This window comes from Periophthalmus magnuspinnatus, chromosome 15 (assembly GCF_009829125.3).
Source record: "Periophthalmus magnuspinnatus isolate fPerMag1 chromosome 15, fPerMag1.2.pri, whole genome shotgun sequence".
NCBI lineage: Eukaryota > Metazoa > Chordata > Actinopteri > Gobiiformes > Gobiidae > Periophthalmus > Periophthalmus magnuspinnatus.
The window spans coordinates 5,184,667-5,206,101 of record NC_047140.1 but is presented as its reverse complement, the minus strand read 5'-3'; the positions used below and the strand labels follow the sequence as shown (position 1 = coordinate 5,206,101).

At 40.1% G+C, this 21,435-nt stretch overlaps 2 protein-coding genes across 3 annotated transcripts in view; both read left to right on the top strand.

Annotated features, from left to right (window-relative positions):
• Positions 1-13,242, top strand: part of zmiz1a (zinc finger, MIZ-type containing 1a) — a 169,656-nt gene extending 156,414 nt beyond the window's left edge. The window contains exons 9-25 of one of the 2 annotated variants that reach the window (XM_033979146.2): positions 1,463-1,577; positions 1,676-1,896; positions 2,373-2,574; positions 2,720-2,986; positions 3,060-3,239; positions 3,372-3,440; positions 3,564-3,726; positions 3,853-3,994; positions 4,966-5,176; positions 5,845-5,950; positions 6,472-6,632; positions 6,946-7,013; positions 7,854-7,922; positions 8,010-8,278; positions 8,560-8,738; positions 9,370-9,705; positions 10,628-13,242. In XM_033979146.2, the coding sequence (XP_033835037.1) occupies positions 1,463-1,577; positions 1,676-1,896; positions 2,373-2,574; positions 2,720-2,986; positions 3,060-3,239; positions 3,372-3,440; positions 3,564-3,726; positions 3,853-3,994; positions 4,966-5,176; positions 5,845-5,950; positions 6,472-6,632; positions 6,946-7,013; positions 7,854-7,922; positions 8,010-8,278; positions 8,560-8,738; positions 9,370-9,705; positions 10,628-10,735 (2,866 nt within the window). In that variant the 3' untranslated portion in view covers positions 10,736-13,242. The remainder of the gene's footprint in view (positions 1-1,462; positions 1,578-1,675; positions 1,897-2,372; positions 2,575-2,719; positions 2,987-3,059; positions 3,240-3,371; positions 3,441-3,563; positions 3,727-3,852; positions 3,995-4,965; positions 5,177-5,844; positions 5,951-6,471; positions 6,633-6,945; positions 7,014-7,853; positions 7,923-8,009; positions 8,279-8,559; positions 8,739-9,369; positions 9,706-10,627) is intronic. The other variant, XM_033979147.2, reaches the window with a different exon arrangement.
• A 234-nt stretch (positions 13,243-13,476) lies between these two features.
• On the top strand, positions 13,477-15,711 carry ppifa (peptidylprolyl isomerase Fa). The gene is made up of 6 exons (XM_033979150.2): positions 13,477-13,671; positions 13,823-13,853; positions 13,928-14,016; positions 14,080-14,176; positions 15,210-15,285; positions 15,356-15,711. Exons 1-6 carry the CDS (start codon positions 13,531-13,533, stop codon positions 15,489-15,491), a joined length of 570 nt encoding a protein of 189 aa, XP_033835041.1. The 5' UTR covers positions 13,477-13,530; the 3' UTR covers positions 15,492-15,711.
• Positions 15,712-21,435: the final 5,724 nt, after the last annotated feature.

Genomic DNA, 21,435 nt, shown 5'->3' with positions numbered 1-21,435 from the left:
ATGTTTTGTGGAACATTTTGTGCTTGTGAGATAGAGAGAAGGGGAGTCTGCTGCCAAGTGCTCCGTGTGCGTCTGCCGAGGGTTTTTGGGATGATGTTTGGAGTTTTATGAGGAAATATTGAACACTCCGTCCAGTCCAAAACGCTAACCTCTGAACAAAAACAAGCCCCCATCCAAGATCAGCAGTTCCTTCCCGGCTCTCTGGCCCCGAGCCCATCCCATGATAGCTTAAGGAGTTTCTGATGCCAAACGCAGACTTGCATATTTGTCATTATCTGGAGGAAAACTGAATTCTGAGCGTTGTGGTATTTTTCACTTTGGCAAGAGCTTTTAATCAGGCATTTGTATCTTTAACCACTTTTTCTTTTTTGAATTGGTTGATAATTTCACACTGTGCAGCATAAGGTTATCAAACGTATCAAAAATCTGATAATTGATATTAAAACTAGTATCAAAACATACTCGTTTTAGCAAAATTAGCCAAAAAAATCAACATTCACAGGACAGAAATAAACGTTTCCTGAATAGCTTTAGCATGATCTTGAGCTGTATCTTTCATAAGTACACATAGACCTGTATACACCCATGGACCACTATGGAACCTGGGTGTGTCTATTGTCTAAATAAAGACTGTTTTTATCATCATTGTGGTATCTGAATTGGTGTGACTGTCAAATCGAGTTTGAAATTTTAGTATTGTGACAACACTAGTGCAGTATCATTAGTAGATATTTGCTCTTACTCTTAATCTTCCTGAACACTTCTGGTTTTCCATTGCCATATGAACATTCTACAGGCCTCTTACTTTCATTGAGGTGTGGGCTAAAAATGTCTGGTAAGTCGGTGTTTTTTAATTATAGAAATTAGTGGCGTTACAAGAGTCTTCTGGGGCCTCAAGCATAAAGGCCAGTTTTAACAACTCTATTATCTAGTAGCCCACTCAATAAAATGCTCCTGTTTAGTGTTTAAGTCAAAATATATAACTAAATTAACCATTGTTTTATGTTGTATAGTGATATAGTGAATACTGCACATTTTCCCAAATAGTGCAGTATTCACTATTAGGTGCTGCAACCATAACTGAAGACCGTGTGCTTCAAAAGAGGTTTAGATAACTAAAAGTGGCCAAAAATAGCTGCTGCTTGAGTTACAGTTACTACCCACAGACACCTATCCTGTACAAGTACTACTCTGGACTGGTAGGGTTCTTCTGACTTGGGGACCCCAAGCAATTGCCTGCTCTGCCTGTCTTGTAGTTACGCCTCTGGAGGGAATTTTAAAGAAAACTGCATAATCCTGGCTCCTGCCCTTTATCTGAGAAATGACCAGACTCTAAAATAAGTTGCAAGGCTCCCACTTTACTCAGTTAAACTTTTAAGATATATTGGTGCTTGATGTAGAATAATTATTTTCTATCAGGTTGAATGTTGAAGCGTATGTCTGTGTTTGCTCTTCTCTACAGTGATGGGTCCTTTCCTTACGAGTCTGTGCCCTGGCAACCAAACACTAACCAGCCTCCTGGGTCCCTGTCTGTGGTTACGACCGTGTGGGGTGTCACCAACACCACACAGAGCCAGGTAGCTTCATTAGCGCGCTGCATGCTCTCTCATTAATTCAGTTACTTCTCATCTCTCATGTCCAACTGTTGTGCGACTTATTTTATCTTATGTTGCAGGTTTTGGGGAACCCGATGGCAAACAGTAACAACCCTATGAATCCCGGAGGTAACCCGATGGGCACAGGCATGTCGGGTAGTGGAGGAGGCATGAACTCGCCTCAGTTCAACGCGCAGCAGCAGCAGTTTCCAAACAAAGGAGGCTCCAACCAGGCCTACATGCAGCAGGGCATGTACGGCCGACCAGGCTACCCAGGAGGCCCTGGGGGGTACAGTGGCAGGTAATACAAGCTAACACCACCACAAACTGCATGAACTCAAATCTGCTTTCAGTCATTCTACCGCAACCTCAGCACTTCACCTCAGATAACTTTATTTTCAGCACAAATAGATCATTACTGTGAAATTGTAAATGTTCATACTTGACAACAAACCAAAACTAACTATTGTGGTGTGATTGCATACATCTCAATGTGTCTCTACAATTTTCTCTGCTTTCTTTGTAATTGCAGTCTTGTATTTGCACTGTTACTATGCTAAAAAGACTAACTGCTGTGTGCTAAAGTCAGAGAACACTATTACTGTGCTACTGTGAGTGGTCATCTAATTTACTGACTTTCTACAGTTGTAGTCCAACATTACGATTAGATTAACTTTTTTATTGCAGTAGATCTAAAGGATTTAATCAGCTATAAGAAAGTTAACTCCACAACCTTGAAGTACCTCTCCAAAGTGACTGTACGCTCTCTGTGTGCAGTTATTCTGGAGGTCCAAACTCGGCTCCTGGAGGGATGGGCATGGCGTCTCACACTCGGCCTCCCGGTGACTTCACACAGCCGGCCGCCGCCGCTGCAGCTGCTGCTGTCGCCGCTGCTGCTGCCACGGCAACAGCTACGGCAACCGCCACCGTGGCAGCACTGCAGGAGACCCAGAATAAAGACATGAATCAATACGGACAGGTACAGTGGCGTGCACACCTGCTAAAGGACTGTAGTGCTTATAAAAGACGACTGCATTAGACTGTACATGTATAGAGCTATAGGAGCACCTAACCCCCACTGAGAATCTTACATTCAGCATTTAACTCCTGTGCTTTTGCTCTAGATGTGTTCTTCATTTCAAATGGGCCCCACACAAGCCTACAACAGCCAATTCATGAACCAGCCTGGTCCCAGAGCACCTCCTGGAGGCATGGGCTCAGGCATGAATAATCCCAACATGAGCGGGCCTCCCATGGGCATGAATCCGGCCCGAGCACCTGGCATGGGCCCCTTTGGAGGGCACGGCCAGAGGATGCCTCAGCAGGGCTACCCCGGAGGTCCCAGACAGGGCATGCCTATGCAGGGCATGAAGAGGCCATATCCGGGAGATGTGAGGACACATACTCATAGATGTAAATATTAGCCTCTATAAAGTCTGAGTCTTACATACTGTCCTTTTACAGGGAGGTTATGGTGGTCAGCAGTATGGACCTAACAGTCAGTTCCCACCTCAACAAGGCCAGTACGGCTCCTCCAACGCATCAAGACCTCTCCCCTCTCCAAACTACCCTGGACAGAGGATGCCCGGGCAGCAGGGGCAAGGCCAGTACCCTCCTGGAGTACCCATGGGCCAGTACTACAAGGTGAACTACACATTTTTTTCGTAATACACTTTTGTCAACAATTATGAAATGTTGTGGTTTGCATACACTAGACTTCACAAAACCGATTGACTTTGCACAAAACTAATTGCATGTGTTTATTCAAATTTATAGCCTGAGCCTTTTAATGGTCAGAGCAACAATTTCTCTGGAGGAGGTTACTCTTATGGCCAAGGGAATGGGGTATGTTCCTTTAAATATCCAACATACATTGATTTGGTTTATTCAAATTCTAACATGTTTAGTTATAGTTATTATTGTTTTGTATGACTATTTTAATGTCTGTATCTTTTATATCTCTTATAGCCTAGGCCAGGTAACTACCCTCACTCACCTGTCCCTGGGAACCCCACACCCCCCATGACCCCAGGAAGTAGTATACCCCCATATCTGTCGCCCAACCAGGACGTCAAGCCCCCATTCCCCCCTGACATGAAACCAAATATGACTGCGCTTCCGCCCCCTCCAAGTAAGTTTTTTTTACAAAGAATATTGGTAGTTTCAAACTGACTTTTTCTTTAGTAAAACAAAGTACATGCTTCACTGCCTTAAATGTATTGTAATTGTTGTAATAAAATGTGTGACTCTTCCTCAGCTAATCCCAATGAAGAGCTCCGGCTGACGTTCCCTGTCAGAGATGGAGTGGTGCTGGAGCCCTTCCGCCTGGAGCACAACCTGGCTGTCAGTAACCACGTCTTCCACCTCCGGCCCTCCGTCCACCAGACCCTCATGTGGAGGTGAGGCCTTGCAGCACATAAGACCCGATAAAAAACATGGAATCAATGTGAAACAAACAGAATAATATAAGAATGAGGAATGATCATATTAAAGGTGCTGTATGTGATTTTAACTTCTTCTGGTTGAGATAAATGACCTTATATTTTATAGTGTAGTGCAAATACAGATAAATGAGAAAAAGGAGTGATTGAAAGATGTAATTAACTAACCATTTTAGGCAATAACAAATAGAGAAGAAAAAAATCATGGGAAAGAACTGCCCGTCACTATGGTACACAATTGATTCTCTGTCATTGTGCATTTTCAAGAGTTAGTGTAAAACAATAAGATGGTAGAAATGAATGAGAATTATGTGTAAACAACTGCATGACACTATCTCTCAGTTATTTCTGTGTCATGGTGCAGTGTCAAAGTGGTAGAAAGGACTAAGTGGCTATAGTTCACAGTCAAACATGTTCTTCATTTAAGGTTTAAAATCAGGGAATGACCCTGTCATCTGCTGATATTTATAGATTGCATTTGAGAGGCTTCTGACATACCATTTCATTCTGGTGTTGAAATATAAGATACATTTGTGAATCGCGACTGGCTCAAGAAATAGCTACATTTATTTTGCAATGATAAGTTGGATAACATAGAAGTTGTAGACGGTGAAATTAAACCATTGAAATTTAAAATCTAATAGTTTTAATAGTTAGAAATGCAGTGTATTATTATGAATTGTTTTATAGTCTCAGATCCTAATTGTGGACTTTTACCATTTAAAAAAATTATCATAATCGACTAAAAAGACATTGTGTCATTGGACAGCTAAAACTTTTCCATTTCTTAGAATTCACAGATTTCAGAAACATATCATTTTCTCAGAAAAAGTAAACTTTCTACTGAACCTTCTTATTTTATAACCACGAGTATTGTACCACAAGTTTAGAGATTTAATTATCATTTCTTTCCATTATTGGACTCATAGGTCAGACTTGGAGCTGCAGTTCAAGTGCTACCACCATGAGGACAGACAGATGAACACGAACTGGCCAGCCTCAGTACAGGTCAGTGTGAACGCCACGCCCCTCACCATCGAGAGAGGGGACAACAAGACGTCCCATAAGCCCCTGCACCTCAAGCACGTGTGCCAGCCCGGGAGGAACACCATCCAGATCACCGTCACCGCCTGCTGCTGTGTGAGTACCGCACCGCTTTCACTTTTAGTAACAGACAGCCTAATGTGAGGAGAGGAACTGTTGAATAAATACAGTACACGTTGGCATAGCTAAAGATAGGATAAGAGGATAAGAAAATGTTGTTACAGCAAACTAACAGCACCAGTAAGAAAGAATGCCAAAAAGCTTCAGAAATATTCATTGGAAAAAGACTTGAGAGATATATGTGGCAAAAAGATATATTGAAAAACTACTTTTTTGATTAAACTGGGCAATTATATGTTGCTATAGTTTTAGCTTTAAGTTAAGAGCAATAAATCCATATTTGTAGCCATTTTTTATTGTCAATTAAAATGTTGTCAATCAGGTTAGCGAAGGGTCTGTCATCTAATTTTGAAGAATGCCAAAGAATGCACCGCAGTTTTCTAACGCGGAAGTCAGCAGACTTGTTTCTTTTATTAAGTTATTTGAATATTGTGATTTAAAATGTCCAAATATAACATAATGATCCACGGGTGTCAGCTATAAAGCAGACACAAGCACAATAGGTCTGCTTTAGCAGCAATAGACAGGTGAAGGTGATGTGAACTATAATAGAATCTACAGTCTTACTGGTTGACCTGACTCTTTCTTTAAAACTATGCATTGTGGTGTCTCTTTTTGATTTGTTGCTGTGTATTGTGTTGCAGTCGCACCTGTTTGTGCTGCAGCTGGTGCATAGGCCATCTGTGCGCTCCGTCCTCCAGGGCCTGCTCAAGAAGAGACTGCTGCCCGCCGAGCACTGCATCACCAAAAGTAAGCTCCACTCTGCCTCCGTCACACTTCACAATATGAACCTCTTAATTACCGCAACTACTGCAATTTCTGCATATTTAAAGTACATCCAGCAGGTTTTCATGTTTTTGTAATGATTATGAACTTAGTTTGGTGCAATAATGCTTGTGGTAAATATTTGTCATACTTACATCAGTTAAGTGGGAGTTTGGGGAAAAAGTTGGGGAAAAAAAGTAAAAAATACAGGAAGCAGCATTGAGTTCTATCTGTGTCATCAATAGGCTACACTAAATTCTCTATATATAATCTAAAATACTGGTACAACAGGTGTTATCATCTATTTTTATTAGTCTAATTATAGTTATAGTTAGTCTTATTATAGTTATTGTGAATTTGGCCTCTTAAAACTAAACTAAGTTTTTGGTCAAATCTTAAATCTTATGAACTTAACTGTTTTAGTGAAATGGGCAGTCTAACCTGTCATATGCACTTTACCAATCTTCAAATAGTTATTGATCAAATCTTGTATTGTGTGTTTGCAGTAAAGAGGAACTTCAGCAGTGTAGCAGCGTCGGCAGGTAACACCACTCTGAATGGGGAGGATGGAGTGGAGCAGACGGCCATCAAAGTCTCCCTCAAGTGTCCCATAACTTTCAGAAGAATCCAGCTCCCGGCACGGGGCCATGACTGCAAACATGTCCAGGTCTGTTGGAGAGAGAAGAGAGAGGGAGAACTAAAACATAATTATTTTGATCGCTTTTAGCTGGCTGTTTGTCATATTACTTTTACTTTATAATTCAGAAAGATAGATTTCATAAAGCAGGTCACATGCTTGAGTAATAAAAATGATTTCACTGTTGTTTGATCAGTGTCAGTAATCGTGAATAATGGTGCAATCATGACATTTCTTCTCCCAATAATCATCATCAATCAACTTCAATTTTATACAGTAATTTTGTAGAAAGTTCACATTTTTAACAGCATACAACATGCTAACATTTGCTTTGTGCCCGCAGTGTTTTGATTTGGAGTCATATCTTCAGCTCAACTGTGAGAGGGGGACATGGAGGTGTCCTGTATGCAAGTGAGTGGATTTACAATGAACCACTATTAAAAATCCATTGCTGTCTATTATGTACAGCACATCTAAATGGTTGAAGTTGGTAGTCCTGGGAATATAAAACAACACTTTTACAATGAAGGACAGATCGAATGCCCCTGAGTTAGGGTTAGGACTATTGATTCCATCTAGAAATAAAGTTACTTACTGTCAGATGCTGCACTAGTAGTTGTAGTAAAATGTACTCCTCTAGAGCTAGTCGTGGTGGAACATAACGAAGTACTGTAAATTTTAGTTATCTGTGCTTTAAGTAAACTTTAAAATGGATACTTTTTACTTTAACATTTGAGAGACGGTATCTGTACTTTCTACTCCACTACATTTTTGAACAGGACTGAAAAGTAAAAGTACTTTTTATTATTGTCTTATGTATTATTTAGATCTGCTGAAAAGCCTGAAGGGTTTATTTTTCACACATTCATAAATTGAGCAAACAAAATTGAACAACAGCTAGGAAAAAAAGAGTGATTTAGGTGTTTCTCTTGATCAAAATTCAGCACAAATCTTTATCAAAATCAGTACATTTGAAGATTCATAAGACCTCAAAATCATACTTTTTACTATTTAAGTACGTTTTTAAACAGGTACTTCTTTTTTTTCATATTTTTTCTTTAAATTTTACTTTTACTTTTTTTGCTCTCGTATCTGTATTTTTACTCAAATAACAAAATTGAGTGCTTCTTCCACCACTGAGAGCTAGTATAGACTTTAGCTTGCTATGAACACTCACTTGTTGAGCAATAAAAAATATATACATTTTTGTAATTGTTTTGATACTAAACGGTCAGCTTTTTTTCTTTACAGTAAAACAGCGTTACTAGAAGGATTGGAAGTGGACCAGTACATGTGGGGAATCCTCAATGCCATTCAAAAGTAAGACTGTTTTGTTATAGGTTGTAGTGTTATCAATATTTTATCATCTTTATCTTTTTTATTCATCTGACTTCTATCCATTCACAGTTCGGAGTTCGAGGAGGTGACCATCGACCCGACGTGTAGCTGGAGGCCGGTGCCTATCAAATCGGAGCTGCACATCAAAGAGGACCCTGACGGACCACTGGCCAAACGCTTCAAGACCATGAGCCCCAGTCAGATGACCATGCCCAATGTGATGGAGATGATCGCTCAGCTGGGGCCCGGACCTGGTCCAGGGGCACAAGGGCCCAGTCCATACCCTCCACATCCGGGGCAGCATGGCGGCGGCAACGGAGGGGACTACCCAGGACCAGGTAACAGTCTACCATGTACTAACGACTAACTGTCCTGCTTATCAGTATCTTTCTTTAACAATATCCCCCAAAAATCCCAATGCGGATGTATATTTTATCCTTATTGTATTTTGTATATTTGACCCAGTTCATGAGTTTCAGCTTTCACATTGTTAATTTTAATTCTCATGGGCTAAATTTTTATCACAAAGATACCACTGTATTTATTATTGTTGAAACCAGTTTGACTTGTAGTTTTAATTTAGGAGCAAGGATTTATGGTTGTGATGATTGCTTTATAGGCAACAGTTACCACGGACAGGGAAACTTTGACTTCCCTCATGGTAACCCTTCTGGAGGAGTGGGAGGAGGTCCCCCCATGAACGACTTTATGCACGGACCTCAACTGTCTCACCCCCCTGATGCCCCGGGAGGTCTGCTGTCCCAGGACAAGCCCCTCAGCCATGCCATGAGCGAAGCTGTAAGTACTTTCTTTGACAATCATAATTGAAACCACATGTATTTACGTCTAAAGTACCACTTTTATGTGGTGTAACTAAATCAAATTTTGGAAACTAAAATGAGGACATAAATCTATCCAACTAGTTCCTAGCTTTTACAAACTCTTTGGCGCACCGCTAGTATACATGCACATATGTTTTGGCCCGAAGCACATCTTTAGAACAGGTTTTTTAGTGACTCATAGAGTCACTTTATTCTTTATTATTTAAAAAGTCTCACTGGGGAGAGATTATTCACTAAAGGCACTCTGTGACGGTCTGAGATCTGTTATCTGAATTGGATGAGCAGTGATTTCAAATGCCACATGTGTCTCTCCCAGCACAGATGCCCTAGTATTGTGGGTATAGGTGCACTGTCCTGTCCTATGTGCAGCATGTGTGCTCAGTCATGCTCACAGGCTCATATCAGCGTGTACTGTTGCAGCTACATGTCTCTGCTCCAGCTCCACTCTAAAGGCCTGTTCCATATTATTCACGCTGGACTCATCCCACTCTCTCTTTCTCTCTCTCTCTCTCTCTCTCTTTCCCGCGCGCCCACTCCTCCCCCTCCTCCTACTCCATCACTGTCCTCTACCCGCCCTGCACTTCCAGATGTCCCACCCCGATCAGACCCATAGCTCCATGCAGCCGAGCTTGCATGCATCTCCGCACGCCGGCAGCCAATCGGGGCCGCCCTTGCATCACAGTGGCCAATCAGGGCAGCCCTTGCATCACAGCGGCCAATCAGGGCAGCCCTTGCATCACAGCGGCCAATCATCGCAGCCTCCTCGCCAGTCGCAGCCGCCTCCCTCCGCGCAGCCCCCGCCTCCTCAGCCACAGCAGCAGCCTGGCCCGAACAGTCACCCGCACAGTGATCTGAACTTTAACCCCTCGTCAGATGGATCGCTGGGGCCCGGAGCCCAGGACATGCCTGAGCCCTCCCTGGATGTAAGTGTGCGCTCATCAGCTTTGTGTGCTACTGCTGCTGCCCTCATTGTTTGTGTGTGCTTAGAATCTCTGTGATTCACTTTATTAGAGAAGACTATGGTGGAACTGCATTTTTTCTTCTATTCTCTTTGAAAAAAAATGGCTTTAAAGTGTAGGTATAATTTCATAGACATACTGGATAGACAATATCTACTAAATAGTTTGGTCACTTGCAACATAGTCTCATCCGATATACTGATTTTGTTGGTCATGTACTATATAAATGCATTTATCCAATTACTCTCATGTAATAAAGATAATTAACAAGATGTAATATGTTATGTTATTACAAGATATGAAAATTTAAACTACAAGGCAGCTATATCAACACAACCCATTCACAATCCTGATGGATTCAAGTTTACAAGAGAGAGACTGTTGGAGCTTCCTTTAAACCTGCACTATGGAACTTTTAAGTTAAGATTATACCACCTACTTGTCTCCATTGCAATGTTTATGTAATACTCCACATTATATCTGTCTTACATTATTTTATTTTTTTTATTTAGTCATTGATTTCTATTTTTATTGCTCAAAAAACCTTTTACTGTCAGCTGGGTCATTTATCTATAGATGTGATCCGTAACTGGGTCCCCCTTGACAACAATAATGCTTCATAAATAAAATTCACTGTAATTTGACCATGAGACACATAAGGCCATACTCTGGCACTTGTCAAGTATAACAATAGCAATAGCAAGTAAATTTGTATAGTGCACACACAAAATATCTTGTCATTTAGATTTTTTTTCTTAACGCACAGGAGGAAAAAATATGTATTTATTTCATATACATTTACATGATGTAACAAAACCTGTTCATTCTCAACCAAATTGCTTTACCTCCTCACTCACCTCCTCTTCTCTTTCCTCTCTGTCCACAGCTGCTCCCAGAGCTGCCCAACCCGGATGAGCTTCTGTCGTACCTGGACCCCCCGGACCTCCCCACCAACAGCAACGACGACCTGCTCTCCCTCTTTGAGAACAATTAGACTCACCTCAGCCCCCTGTAACCCGCCCCCTATGCTCATGCACACTTGCACTCACCAAGACCTCCACAACTGTATGACATAGGAATACAACCGGAGGGCTTTCAAGCAAAAAGACGCCTATACGAACCGAACTGGGAGGCAGATGTTGTATTGCGCACTCCTCTTTTTCTACCCAAATGTACAAGATTCAACGCACCAGTTCGTCACACCTGACTATCTCTCTTTCTCTGGCCTTTTCGGCGCGCACTAATGACATATTCTGTATATCTACGATATTTGTGACTATGAAACCGTGCAGCTATAAACACGTCTAAAAAGAAAAGACAACATGAAAGGGGAAAAAAGTGTTGGCGCTTTTTTTTAATCATTTGTTAAAAAGAGACACGATTTTGAGGGGAACGTCGGAGTGTTTTTATCTGATTTCGAAAAATGTGTTCTTCCAAAATTCTTGGCACATGCCGTGATGTTTTTGACCCCCGCTTCCTGGCTTGTGCATGAATGTAACGTATGTATGCAGTGTGAATGTATGGCTTTTCCCATAGACTGAAACTGGAATTCCACCTCATCCGACTCTGCGCACTGAAAGACCGGAAAGCCAAGTGTAGTATCAGGCGTGCTTGAGTTTTTTGAATGTTTTTTTGTTTGATTTTACGTGTGAATTTTAAGGGGAGAAATCATGTCTGAAGAATGAAAAATACTCACTTTTTATTTACCAACATGGCCGCATAAACTATGGTATTTATTGTCAGCTTTTCCTCGTCCACCTCTCCTAATGTGCATGTGTGCCAATGGCTCCCAATGTCCTTGTCCAGCTTAAATGTGCTTCAACAAATCATATTTATTATTTTATCTAAAATTCACTTTTTTATTTTATATCTTTAGTTTTATTTTTATCTCTCTCCCCATCGGATATACTGTCCATCACCAAAGCTGTCCTATCCTACTTGTTGTAAAAGCTGGATAACAACATCTTTCTGACAACTTTTCCAAAATGGCTGTATTTTATAGACGTGTCCGTGTGGTCGTATTGATGTTGATTTTTGTTACTGTTGAACTGTCTTTTAGGGAAAGAAAAAACATCGTGCATGATCCAACAGTGTTTCCAGACCTGTTGTATATACCCATGTGAATAGCTTGTGTCTGTACAGTACTGGACCTTTCTATTACTGCTACATGGTACTGTTTAGGCCCTATACACATACACACACAGTACACAGAATAGTCCACTTGTGAAATGAACCCACTGGCCTTCTGCTGTGTGCCCTGTTGCCACAAACAATGCAGCAATTGTTTTTGTACAATTTAATATTATAGGCAATCAGAAGAAGAATCAGAATGCTCTGTCTTAGTCCAAATTATTGTTAAAGCAGCTGTAAGTTGAATAGAAATTTTATTCAGACGTAATAATGTTGGAACACCACCCATTGTATTTAAATGTGCTAACACGTTCTCTACTCAAAAAATGCTCTATTTTTAATGACATTTGATTTTTTTATTTTTTTATCTTTAAGTTATTTTTGCCCTGTTTTTCTTGGTCTAATTTGGTTCAGAAACATGTGCATTACAGTATGTCAGTTAGGAGCATATTGTGTGCACACCAAGTATCCCTCTCTGATAGTAAAAGCTAAGGACACTGTTGAAGGATGTGTTGTTGTGTTGTTCTATGTGGAGACAAAGCACTGCTGCATGGAGGCGCCTGGTCCATACACAGTGTAACTGTAAGCTTTCACTACATCCTGTCTATGAGCCCCATCCCAGTCTGTACTGTCCCATCACAGGCAGCAGAAAGGAGTTGGGAAATCAAAAGAGAATGCAATGAATATGCTAAAATGAGTCGAAGTAGGACCCTTGTGAGGGTGTGTGGGAGGCTTGGGGGGTATCACATATGTGTATATAATGTAAATGACAAATAGAGACACGTTAACAGAAATGTATTCATTTTCTCCAGGAGGAGTGTGCATAGTGTATTTAGAATTTGTAAAGCTTGCATCCTCCTGTCACCTTGGATTGGGAAAATGAGTCTGTGTTTGTCTGTGCAGACCGCTAACACGCCTGTTCATGTATGTAAAATACTTTATGTACCCCTCCACAGGGTTTCTAAGAAAAAACACTCTTGCTTTGTGTAATATTCAACTTCCGTGTATTTCTCTATGACCTGTGTACTTTATAAAGGTGCTACTAAAGTATCAAAACCTTTTGAGGTCAATTGGGACTTGGAGACACAAAGCCATGGGAGGCTTTCTACAGCTGTTTCCAAATTTACACTTTGTAAAACTTTGTCAAATTTATAATTTTTATGTGATTTGGCAAAATCTGCTATAAAGGTACAGTCTGAAATGATTGGCACAACAGGTGGCAGTTGTCTCTTGGTTTTTGTACATTCTATGTACAATCATTTCATATTCTAAACTGGTCAGAACATTGTGATTTTTAGTGTTGCAAATCTGTATGTAGTTAGATGATGTGACATCCTAATATTTATCTAATAAATATGTATTCAGACGAAACACTTCAACTGTGTGCCTTTATTCTTCTTGGAATCTGAATGATTACATGTCTATTTGAACACATTTGCTTGTCCTTGTTTTTATTTGTTTATCTATTTTTGTAACCTAATCTATAATAATAATGTTTGTGCTCTAAAAATGCCGCTACAATACGCCATTATATAAAATGAAACAAATAAACCGCCATGGAGCGTCGCTGTTAACAGAAAAAGACAGTCATCACGCATGTGACGTCACATGTAAACACGGAAGTGCAGCTGCTGCTGTGGGTAAAGGTAAAATGAAGCGATGTTACAGGTGAAAAACCGCCTGAGGTTCAGCTCCGTGGCGTTGGCCGCAGTCAGACTGTTCTCTGGACCCACCAAGAACCCCGTGGTGTTCCTGGACATCGAGGCGGACGGAGAGCCCCTGGGAAGAGTCATCATTGAGGTATAGCGTTAGCATTAACATTAGCATTAGCATTAGCCTAAAGCGACCAGCTGTGGCCTGTCGAGGGTAACATGGGTCATTCTGTCAGGGCATTTTAAAGGAGAAGTCTATTATGCATCACTATCCGATTCTTTTGTTTGTTTGTTTGCAGTTATATGCAGACTCAGTACCAAAGACAGCTGGTAGGTCTACTCTTTTATGTCATAATGTATTACTTTGCATGTTATTATTATAATATACTGGTCTCCATTCACAGAAAACTTCCGCGCTCTGTGCACTGGAGAACATGGCTTTGGATACAAGGGCTGCGTGTTTCACAGGATCATACCCGAGTTCATGTGCCAGGTCTGTTGCAGGTTGGACTAGTGGACGTTTGTTTTGCTACTAGTGTTAATATTTCTTTTTTAGGGAGGAGACTTCACCAATAATAACGGGACAGGAGGAAAATCTATTTATGGAACGAATTTTAAAGATGAAAACTTCAAGTTAAAACACACAGGACCAGGTTTGTCAAAATGTACAGAGAGCAAAGGTCAACTAGAAGGCTGTCCATATACAAACATTCCTGTATTTGTTGGACAACATTGCACCATTTGCAATAGAATAGAAAGAGGACCTAAGAAGGCCTCTGTATTGGTAATTGGTCAGATGCAAGAGCTTGTTCAGCAGTAGACTGTTACTGTCACACTGCTAAAAGATCAAAACTGCTGAACTTTCTTCGTACAGTACAATATTCACTGCATTATCTCACTTGTCATACATACTTATATTTTTATAAGTTATAATGTAAGTTTATTTCTTTTCACCAGGAGTTGATTTAATAAAAAAACAGATTTATTGTGTTTAATTTGACTTTTCTGAACTTTATTTTTGATAACACTATTTCTTCTGCAGTTTGGCTGCACGTAACCAAAAGAAAGAAATGATTCTGAATCAGATTTGCTCTAGTTTGTTACAGTGTGGCAGTGCAGCTGTAACTCCACTAGATGGCAGAACATACAATCATAGAATAAACACTGTAGCTCAGTGAATCTTATACAATTCTTGAGTCACTGACTTTTCACTGAATGAACCAACTAACTTTTTTCCAAGTAATGTATCTCTTTTTTGGGGATGTCTTGAGTCTATGCCATTACAGTATGTGTTTCTACACAACTTAATTAAAATATTTAAAGCCCTGTGCCTGATTTTTACTGTATTAAACCCCCCCCCACAAAAAACAGAACTAGTTAAGTTTGAATAGAGCTTGCAAGTTATTCCTTATGTTTTTGAACATCCTTGTTATTCAGTGTGCTTTCCGAGAGCATAGCAGAGTTTTACCAGCATGGTAAAGCTAAGAGCAACTAGCATGCTAACCATGCACTTTCTTATTATCAGATAACAAAATACTTTATTATTAGATACAGACAGTTCACAGCTTATATAAGAGCTGCATATACAATATATCTGCACTGGGGTAAGACCAATTTTGCTCAAATGCATTGGGGGAAAAAAAATCAGGTACAGGCCCTTTAAACTAATAAAATGTGTTTCTACAGGTACTCTTTCAATGGCAAACTCAGGCCCCAACACTAACGGCTCCCAGTTTTTTATCTGTACCAAGAAAACAGACTGGTAATTATAGTTATTTACTTTTTAATTCCTTACAAACCACTGACTTATCCCATGCCGCTGTCTTCCTCAGGCTGGATGGCAAACATGTGGTATTCGGTCAGGTAAAGGAGGGCATGGATGTGGTTACCAAGATGGAGTCCTTTGGTCTCCATGACGGCGGAGTTCTTAAGAGGATAGTCATTGTGGATTGTGGGGAGATCAAATAAGCCACGTGGACTTTATCAACTGTCACTATGCAGAAACTTGACTATCAGCTCAGTCCTGTCTTCCATTTCCTGACACTTGAAGGAGAATTTTAACAAGATCAATGCACTTTTGAAATGTACTTAAGGAACACTACTAACCAGGTTTAACTGTTGCCTGACATTTAAATGTTTGTGATGTAATATTGAGGATGTCCTGCCAAATAAAGCCACTTTAAGATGATGTATCATTGATGCAGATTTTATAGTTTCAAAGCAGCTGTAAATGTCACAAAGACACATGTCTAGTTTTCTTAGGACTGGAATTCCAAATTGTAAAAGTTTCATTGTCATCTGAAATTTATCTTAACATCATGTAAACCAGACTAAAATAATTTGATTTATTTGTTTTATTGGGCTTGTGCATTTTGAAAGCCTTTTTCTAGACTAGACTTCTGTCTCCCCAGAAACTCCCCTTCATTTTGCTCATAGAAACATCCAAGGTGTCCAAACTCAACATCCACCAGATTCACTTGATGGTGAGGAGCAGCGGGTCCATTCTGAGCTCCTCACAGGTATACAGCGGTTTATACTTTACTGTTTACGATGTGATATGTCTTGAGGCTAGCTTTAGTTTACCAGCTGATGTGGCAATAACAATGAACCTTTTTTTTACATTGATCAAATTTACTTCACCTGCACAGTGTAATTACATGGTATGTAACACAGTCCATTACATTGCACTTAGGGAGTATGTAATTGTATTAACAGTGGTGCAAACCCCTTAACTTGTGCTGAGAAAAATGTGATCGTAGTCACTAGAAAGAGTCACTGATTATTAGCTACTTTGTATTAATAATTGGATTTCCACATTCTGTTAAATGTGACATTTTGAGGACTTTTAAAGATATAATTAAAAAGACATAATATTTGGTTTTAAATTGTTAATCGCTATGACAACAGTCCTAACTTTTTATCATTCTGAATCCCAAGGATAGATTTTGTTATGATTCTTCACAGTAGGGCTGCACAGTAAGGTTGATGCATCAAATTAAAATTGCAACTGAAGTAGTCACAATAGTTAAATCCCTAAAAATCCATTTGATGTCTTGCACTCACATGGATTTTAAAGCTTCCTGAAAACTAATGTGTCTTTTTTTAGCCCCGGTGATCCTGGCCTCTTCCTGTTCACCGCTGGAGAAGGAAGTGACATCATGTGACATCCTCCCACCCCCCGCCGTGCGCCCACTGGATCACATGTCCACGTCTCTTACACAATCAATCTGCAGGTCGTACAGCTGATGATAACCAGCACACCACATGGAGTCCATTTACTTCAATATAGAGGTGTGTAGTAATGGGTTCCATACTTCACAGAATCATTCAGTACTTTTTTACTTTTACTGGAGAAATATTTTGAAGTAACATACATTTCTACACTCACTACTTTTGTAAAAGATCTGAAAACTCACAGCTTCTAAAATGCTATTAGCAGTGGTAGTAGTAGTACAAGTACATTTTTGCTAACAGGCTCCAAGTACTTTAAAGTTGCACTTGTCGGCTACAGTGTTGTCTCCATTCTTTGCCTGGAGCGTTCCACAGTGTGGCTTTACACATATCTACCTTGCAATTCAATTACAGGTGTTTTTATTGCTTATAAATACCTTTAAAGGAACCGCATTCTTACTGTGAGCGGGGTCACCTCTCCACAGGCCTGACCTGTAACTTGGGATGGTGGTGCCAATTGCTTATCTCCATGGACTTTAATGCTACATTCTGGAAAACTTAGGCAAAGCAATTACACCTCTATAGAAACACACAGGTGGAGGACCCGCCAGCAGAAAAGAAATTCCAAAGTGTGCCTTTAAAGTACTGACTTAAAAATCTTAACTGTGTGAGATTAGCTGACTGATTTCTTATTTGAAAGGTCAAGGGTCAGTTTATTACAAACTATCACTGTTCAAATGGTTTCACATTCCTTACGTGAATCAGTTAAAATGAATCCAAAATGCACTGAAATATACGGAAATATGTGTTATTTTTAAGCCACGTGTCAAACTCAAGGCCTGGGGGCCAAATGTGGCCCTCCACATGATTTTATGTGGCCCTCAACAGGGTACATTAAACGATATGATCTGTCTGGTCTTAACCCTTGGATGCACAACTTACCAATACCTACACTCTTCCACGAGTGGGGTCAAAAATGACCCCAATTAAAATCAATGCGTTTTTGCAATAACCTCGGTGTTATTCTTGAAAATCTTTAAAACGAAGAGTTGGAATATTTTCATTTTCCAGGTACTCCTCATAAAACATGTTTGTGACATAAGGCCATTTGCATTTTTATTTATTTTTTCATTAATTTTAAGAAATTGCTGTTTTTGTGTCACTACCCCACTTCCACAAGTGGGGTCAAAAATGACCCCAATTGAAATCAATGTGTTTTTGCAATAAACTAAACACATTTCTCTCATGTTGGTTAAGATGATATATTTTTGCTCAAACAAAAGAGTAATTTCCCTTTTGACATGTACATTTTCTTTTTACTTTTCATTCACATTTTAGCAGTTAATAATGAATCAATCAGGTCAATCAGGTGACAAAACATGTTTGTGTGTCCCTATGTCTGAAGGACGAACAGAGAACATTCCACAGGTCCAGAGACCATAACACTGTCCACGCATATGTACACACACAAACATCTTATCTCACTGTGTGCACCGTTACAAGCTACTTGCTTCTGGCTGTGACCATTGCACACAGGGGTACTGCATTTCCAACAGCAATCAGTGGCTTTGTAATCTTTGTTTCGTGGACACAACTGGGACTTCTTTCTCTTCTGCTGGCCCTGTGTGCTTCTTTCCTGTGGCCAGATCGCAGCAGTTTTTGTCACGCCACACCTTCCCATTGCTTCAGTGATGTAGGTTGGTAGAGTCGGTGTACCTTCCAGTCGACTTTTCATGTGAGGTGTCACAAGCTCCTTTGAGACATCTGTGAGGAAGTGTCGTCATCCATTGGTGATGTCTATGCAAGATTCAGGGTGCTGAGCCCTGAAAAATGAATAGACATTCAGAGCACCATGGGCCACCTCTGCGTCTGCCATTTGCAGGTGTAGTTGCCAACCGTCTGGTCCATAGTATTTACTCCTCCTTTGGTCTGGTTGTAAAAGCGGATCACTTCTGTTTATTTATTTTTTTCCTTTGGGCTGTTTTCATCCACCATCTTGCTGTGGTGCATTGTGCTAAGCAGCAGAACAGCCTTTCCCTTTTGTCTCACATAGCTGACCATGGTCATGCTGCCACTGAACCCAAATTCAGTGCTGTGGACCACTCTGGACCTGGAAGCCTTCATGATTGGTGGAATATCTGGCTTGTTCTGTCGCAAAGTTCCCACAGTCAGACCCTTCTCCAGGAGATGCTCTGCAAGAGGCACACTGGTGAAGAAGTTCTCCTTGGTGATGTTGTGACCTGTGTGTCTGAATTCACAGCACAACTGACAGACAATGTTTTCCCTCAGATTCTTCTGGATGTCTTCCCCTGGCTGTCTCCCTAGGTACACGATCCCATCAACTGCATATGGGGTGCTTGCATCACAAGCCACCCCTCCTGGGTGGTGAGACTGCTGACATCAGGTGTGTGAGTGAGACAATATTGACAGTCAAAGTTGCATCAGGTGTGAGAGATGACATCAGATGTGTAAGTGGCACAGTCAGAGTTGCTAAGAATTAAAGGTTCACAGAAGATTCCATAGGAATTGCTTGGGGTCATTTTTGACCCCACTTGTGGAAGAGTGGGGTAGTGATACAAAAACTGCAATTTCTTAAAATTAATGAAAAAGTAAAGAAAAATGCAAATGGCCTCATGTCACAAACATGTTTTTTGAGGAATACCTGGAATATGAATATATTACAACTTTTCATTTTAAAGATTTTGAAGAATAACAACCTCTGGGGTCATTTTTGACCCCACGTGTGCATCTAAGGGTTAAAATGTCATTTTATAAGGAGATACATAGTTACACAGCTATATTTTTTACATCTAGCCAATGCATACACAATATTTGTAACTTGAATAAGTAATAAATACAGAAACAGTTCATTAACAAATTAAAAAGTAGTTAGATTTATTTTACATCTGGCCCTTTGAGAGCAGCCATTTTGCTGATGTGGCCCTCGGTGAAAATGTGTTTGACACCTCTGTTTTAAGCCAAAACAAGACATCGATCGATCTGTACTTTATAAATACTTAAATTTAGTTTTACTTAAACAACTTTTTTTTCAAATGTACTTTTCAGAGTACTTTTCTAGCAGCATACTTTTACTCCTACTTGAGTAATATTTTTATTGATGTAACAGTACTCTTACCTAAAGTAAAAGTTGTGGTTCCACTTCTCTCTGTGAGTAAGTCCAAAAGTGACAAAGGCACATTTATGTCGACAACATGAAATGATTTGAATATTTGTGTTTCTTGCGCTGCTCCTTCAGATATGATTTGGTTTGACTCATTTTTGTGTCCAGCCTTTGAAAATACCAGATGCTGCACATTATTACTTCATTAATGTCCTTCCAATTACGTTAACTTCAAATTATAAATCAAATGCTACGTTGTGACATTTACTTTTTAAGTTTCTTTTACTTGAGTAGCAGTTTCTCTAAATTAATTTCTTGGACCTCTACTTTGTTTTTCTAGTTGAGTAATATTATTTTGAAGTAACTGGATTATTACTTGAGTAGGCCCTACATTTTTTGGCTCCTTGCCTCTGATAGTGTTTCCTCTGACAACATTCTCAAAAAAAAAGAAAAAAAAAAGAAAACAAATCAAGTTTCTGAGTACTTCCTTCAAATACTTGATGTCATAGAGCATTACAAACATCATAAATATAAAAACGTCAAACTGGGATCCCTGTACATGTGGCTTTGTGTTTTTCACTTTATGGCCGATGAGGAGACAAAGACAGAGGCCAGGCGCGTCTCCTGAGCCAGAGGCTGGGTGGTGCCGCTTATCGAGCTAATACTTTATGAAAGTAAATAATGGAGCCACGTGAAAAAGCCCCACTCGCCCCTAAACCAAACCATATGCGCGCTGACCTTCCACCGTTTGTTTGAATTCTCCGATTACACTGTTGCCATAGCGACTCGACCGGTCTCCCTGTGTTTTGAGCTTGGGATGTTGTAACAAACTTGATATAATTTGGCGTCCCCACCCTCGGAGAGATTTGGAATGCATGTCCAATATTGTGCGTGGAAAATTGGCGTGAAGCGGTAAAGGATAGAATAGCGAACGCACATTATCAAAAACAATGACATCTTTACAACTGGCGCAATCTGGTCCATTTGACTGTAAATGTCGTGTCAGTTGGTGTCCCACTTGTTATTTGTTTGCGATAGTCTGAGAAAAGTGTTGAAATGGAGATGTGGGAGGGCAGTGTGTGTGTGTGTGTGTGTGTGTGGGTGTGTGGGGGTGTGTGTGTGTGTGTGTGCTGTCTGTCAGTGCTTCCATAGATCAGCTGCAACGAGAGACACAACCCAAGCTTAAAAAAATAAAACTACGACTAGGTTTGCACTAGTTTTAACCACACAGTGTAGGCTAGTTTACATGAGGGTGGGATAAATAAAGTACCAGAGCTTGGGAATATGCTTTTGTAATGTGGGATTTGGACTTCTGGCATCATTACTGTAAACTGTTAATATGGTGTCTCAATGAACACAATGACATAGTTTTTGGCTCTATGAAAGCAAAAAACTGCAGAAGATATTTGTAGAAAAAAAATGGATCTGTGTTGCACACTTTTGGTTCTTGATAGACTCCAGTCCTACCATATGTTTTATCAGCACTTGTGCAATCTTTGTTGTTAAACTCTGATTCCACGCAGGGTTTTGTTTCTACATCGTATTTGTAGTGACGTTTTGATTAGGGAGGATTCTTGAATTTAATAGGATCAAAAATATAGACTTTGACAAGTTAGCTTT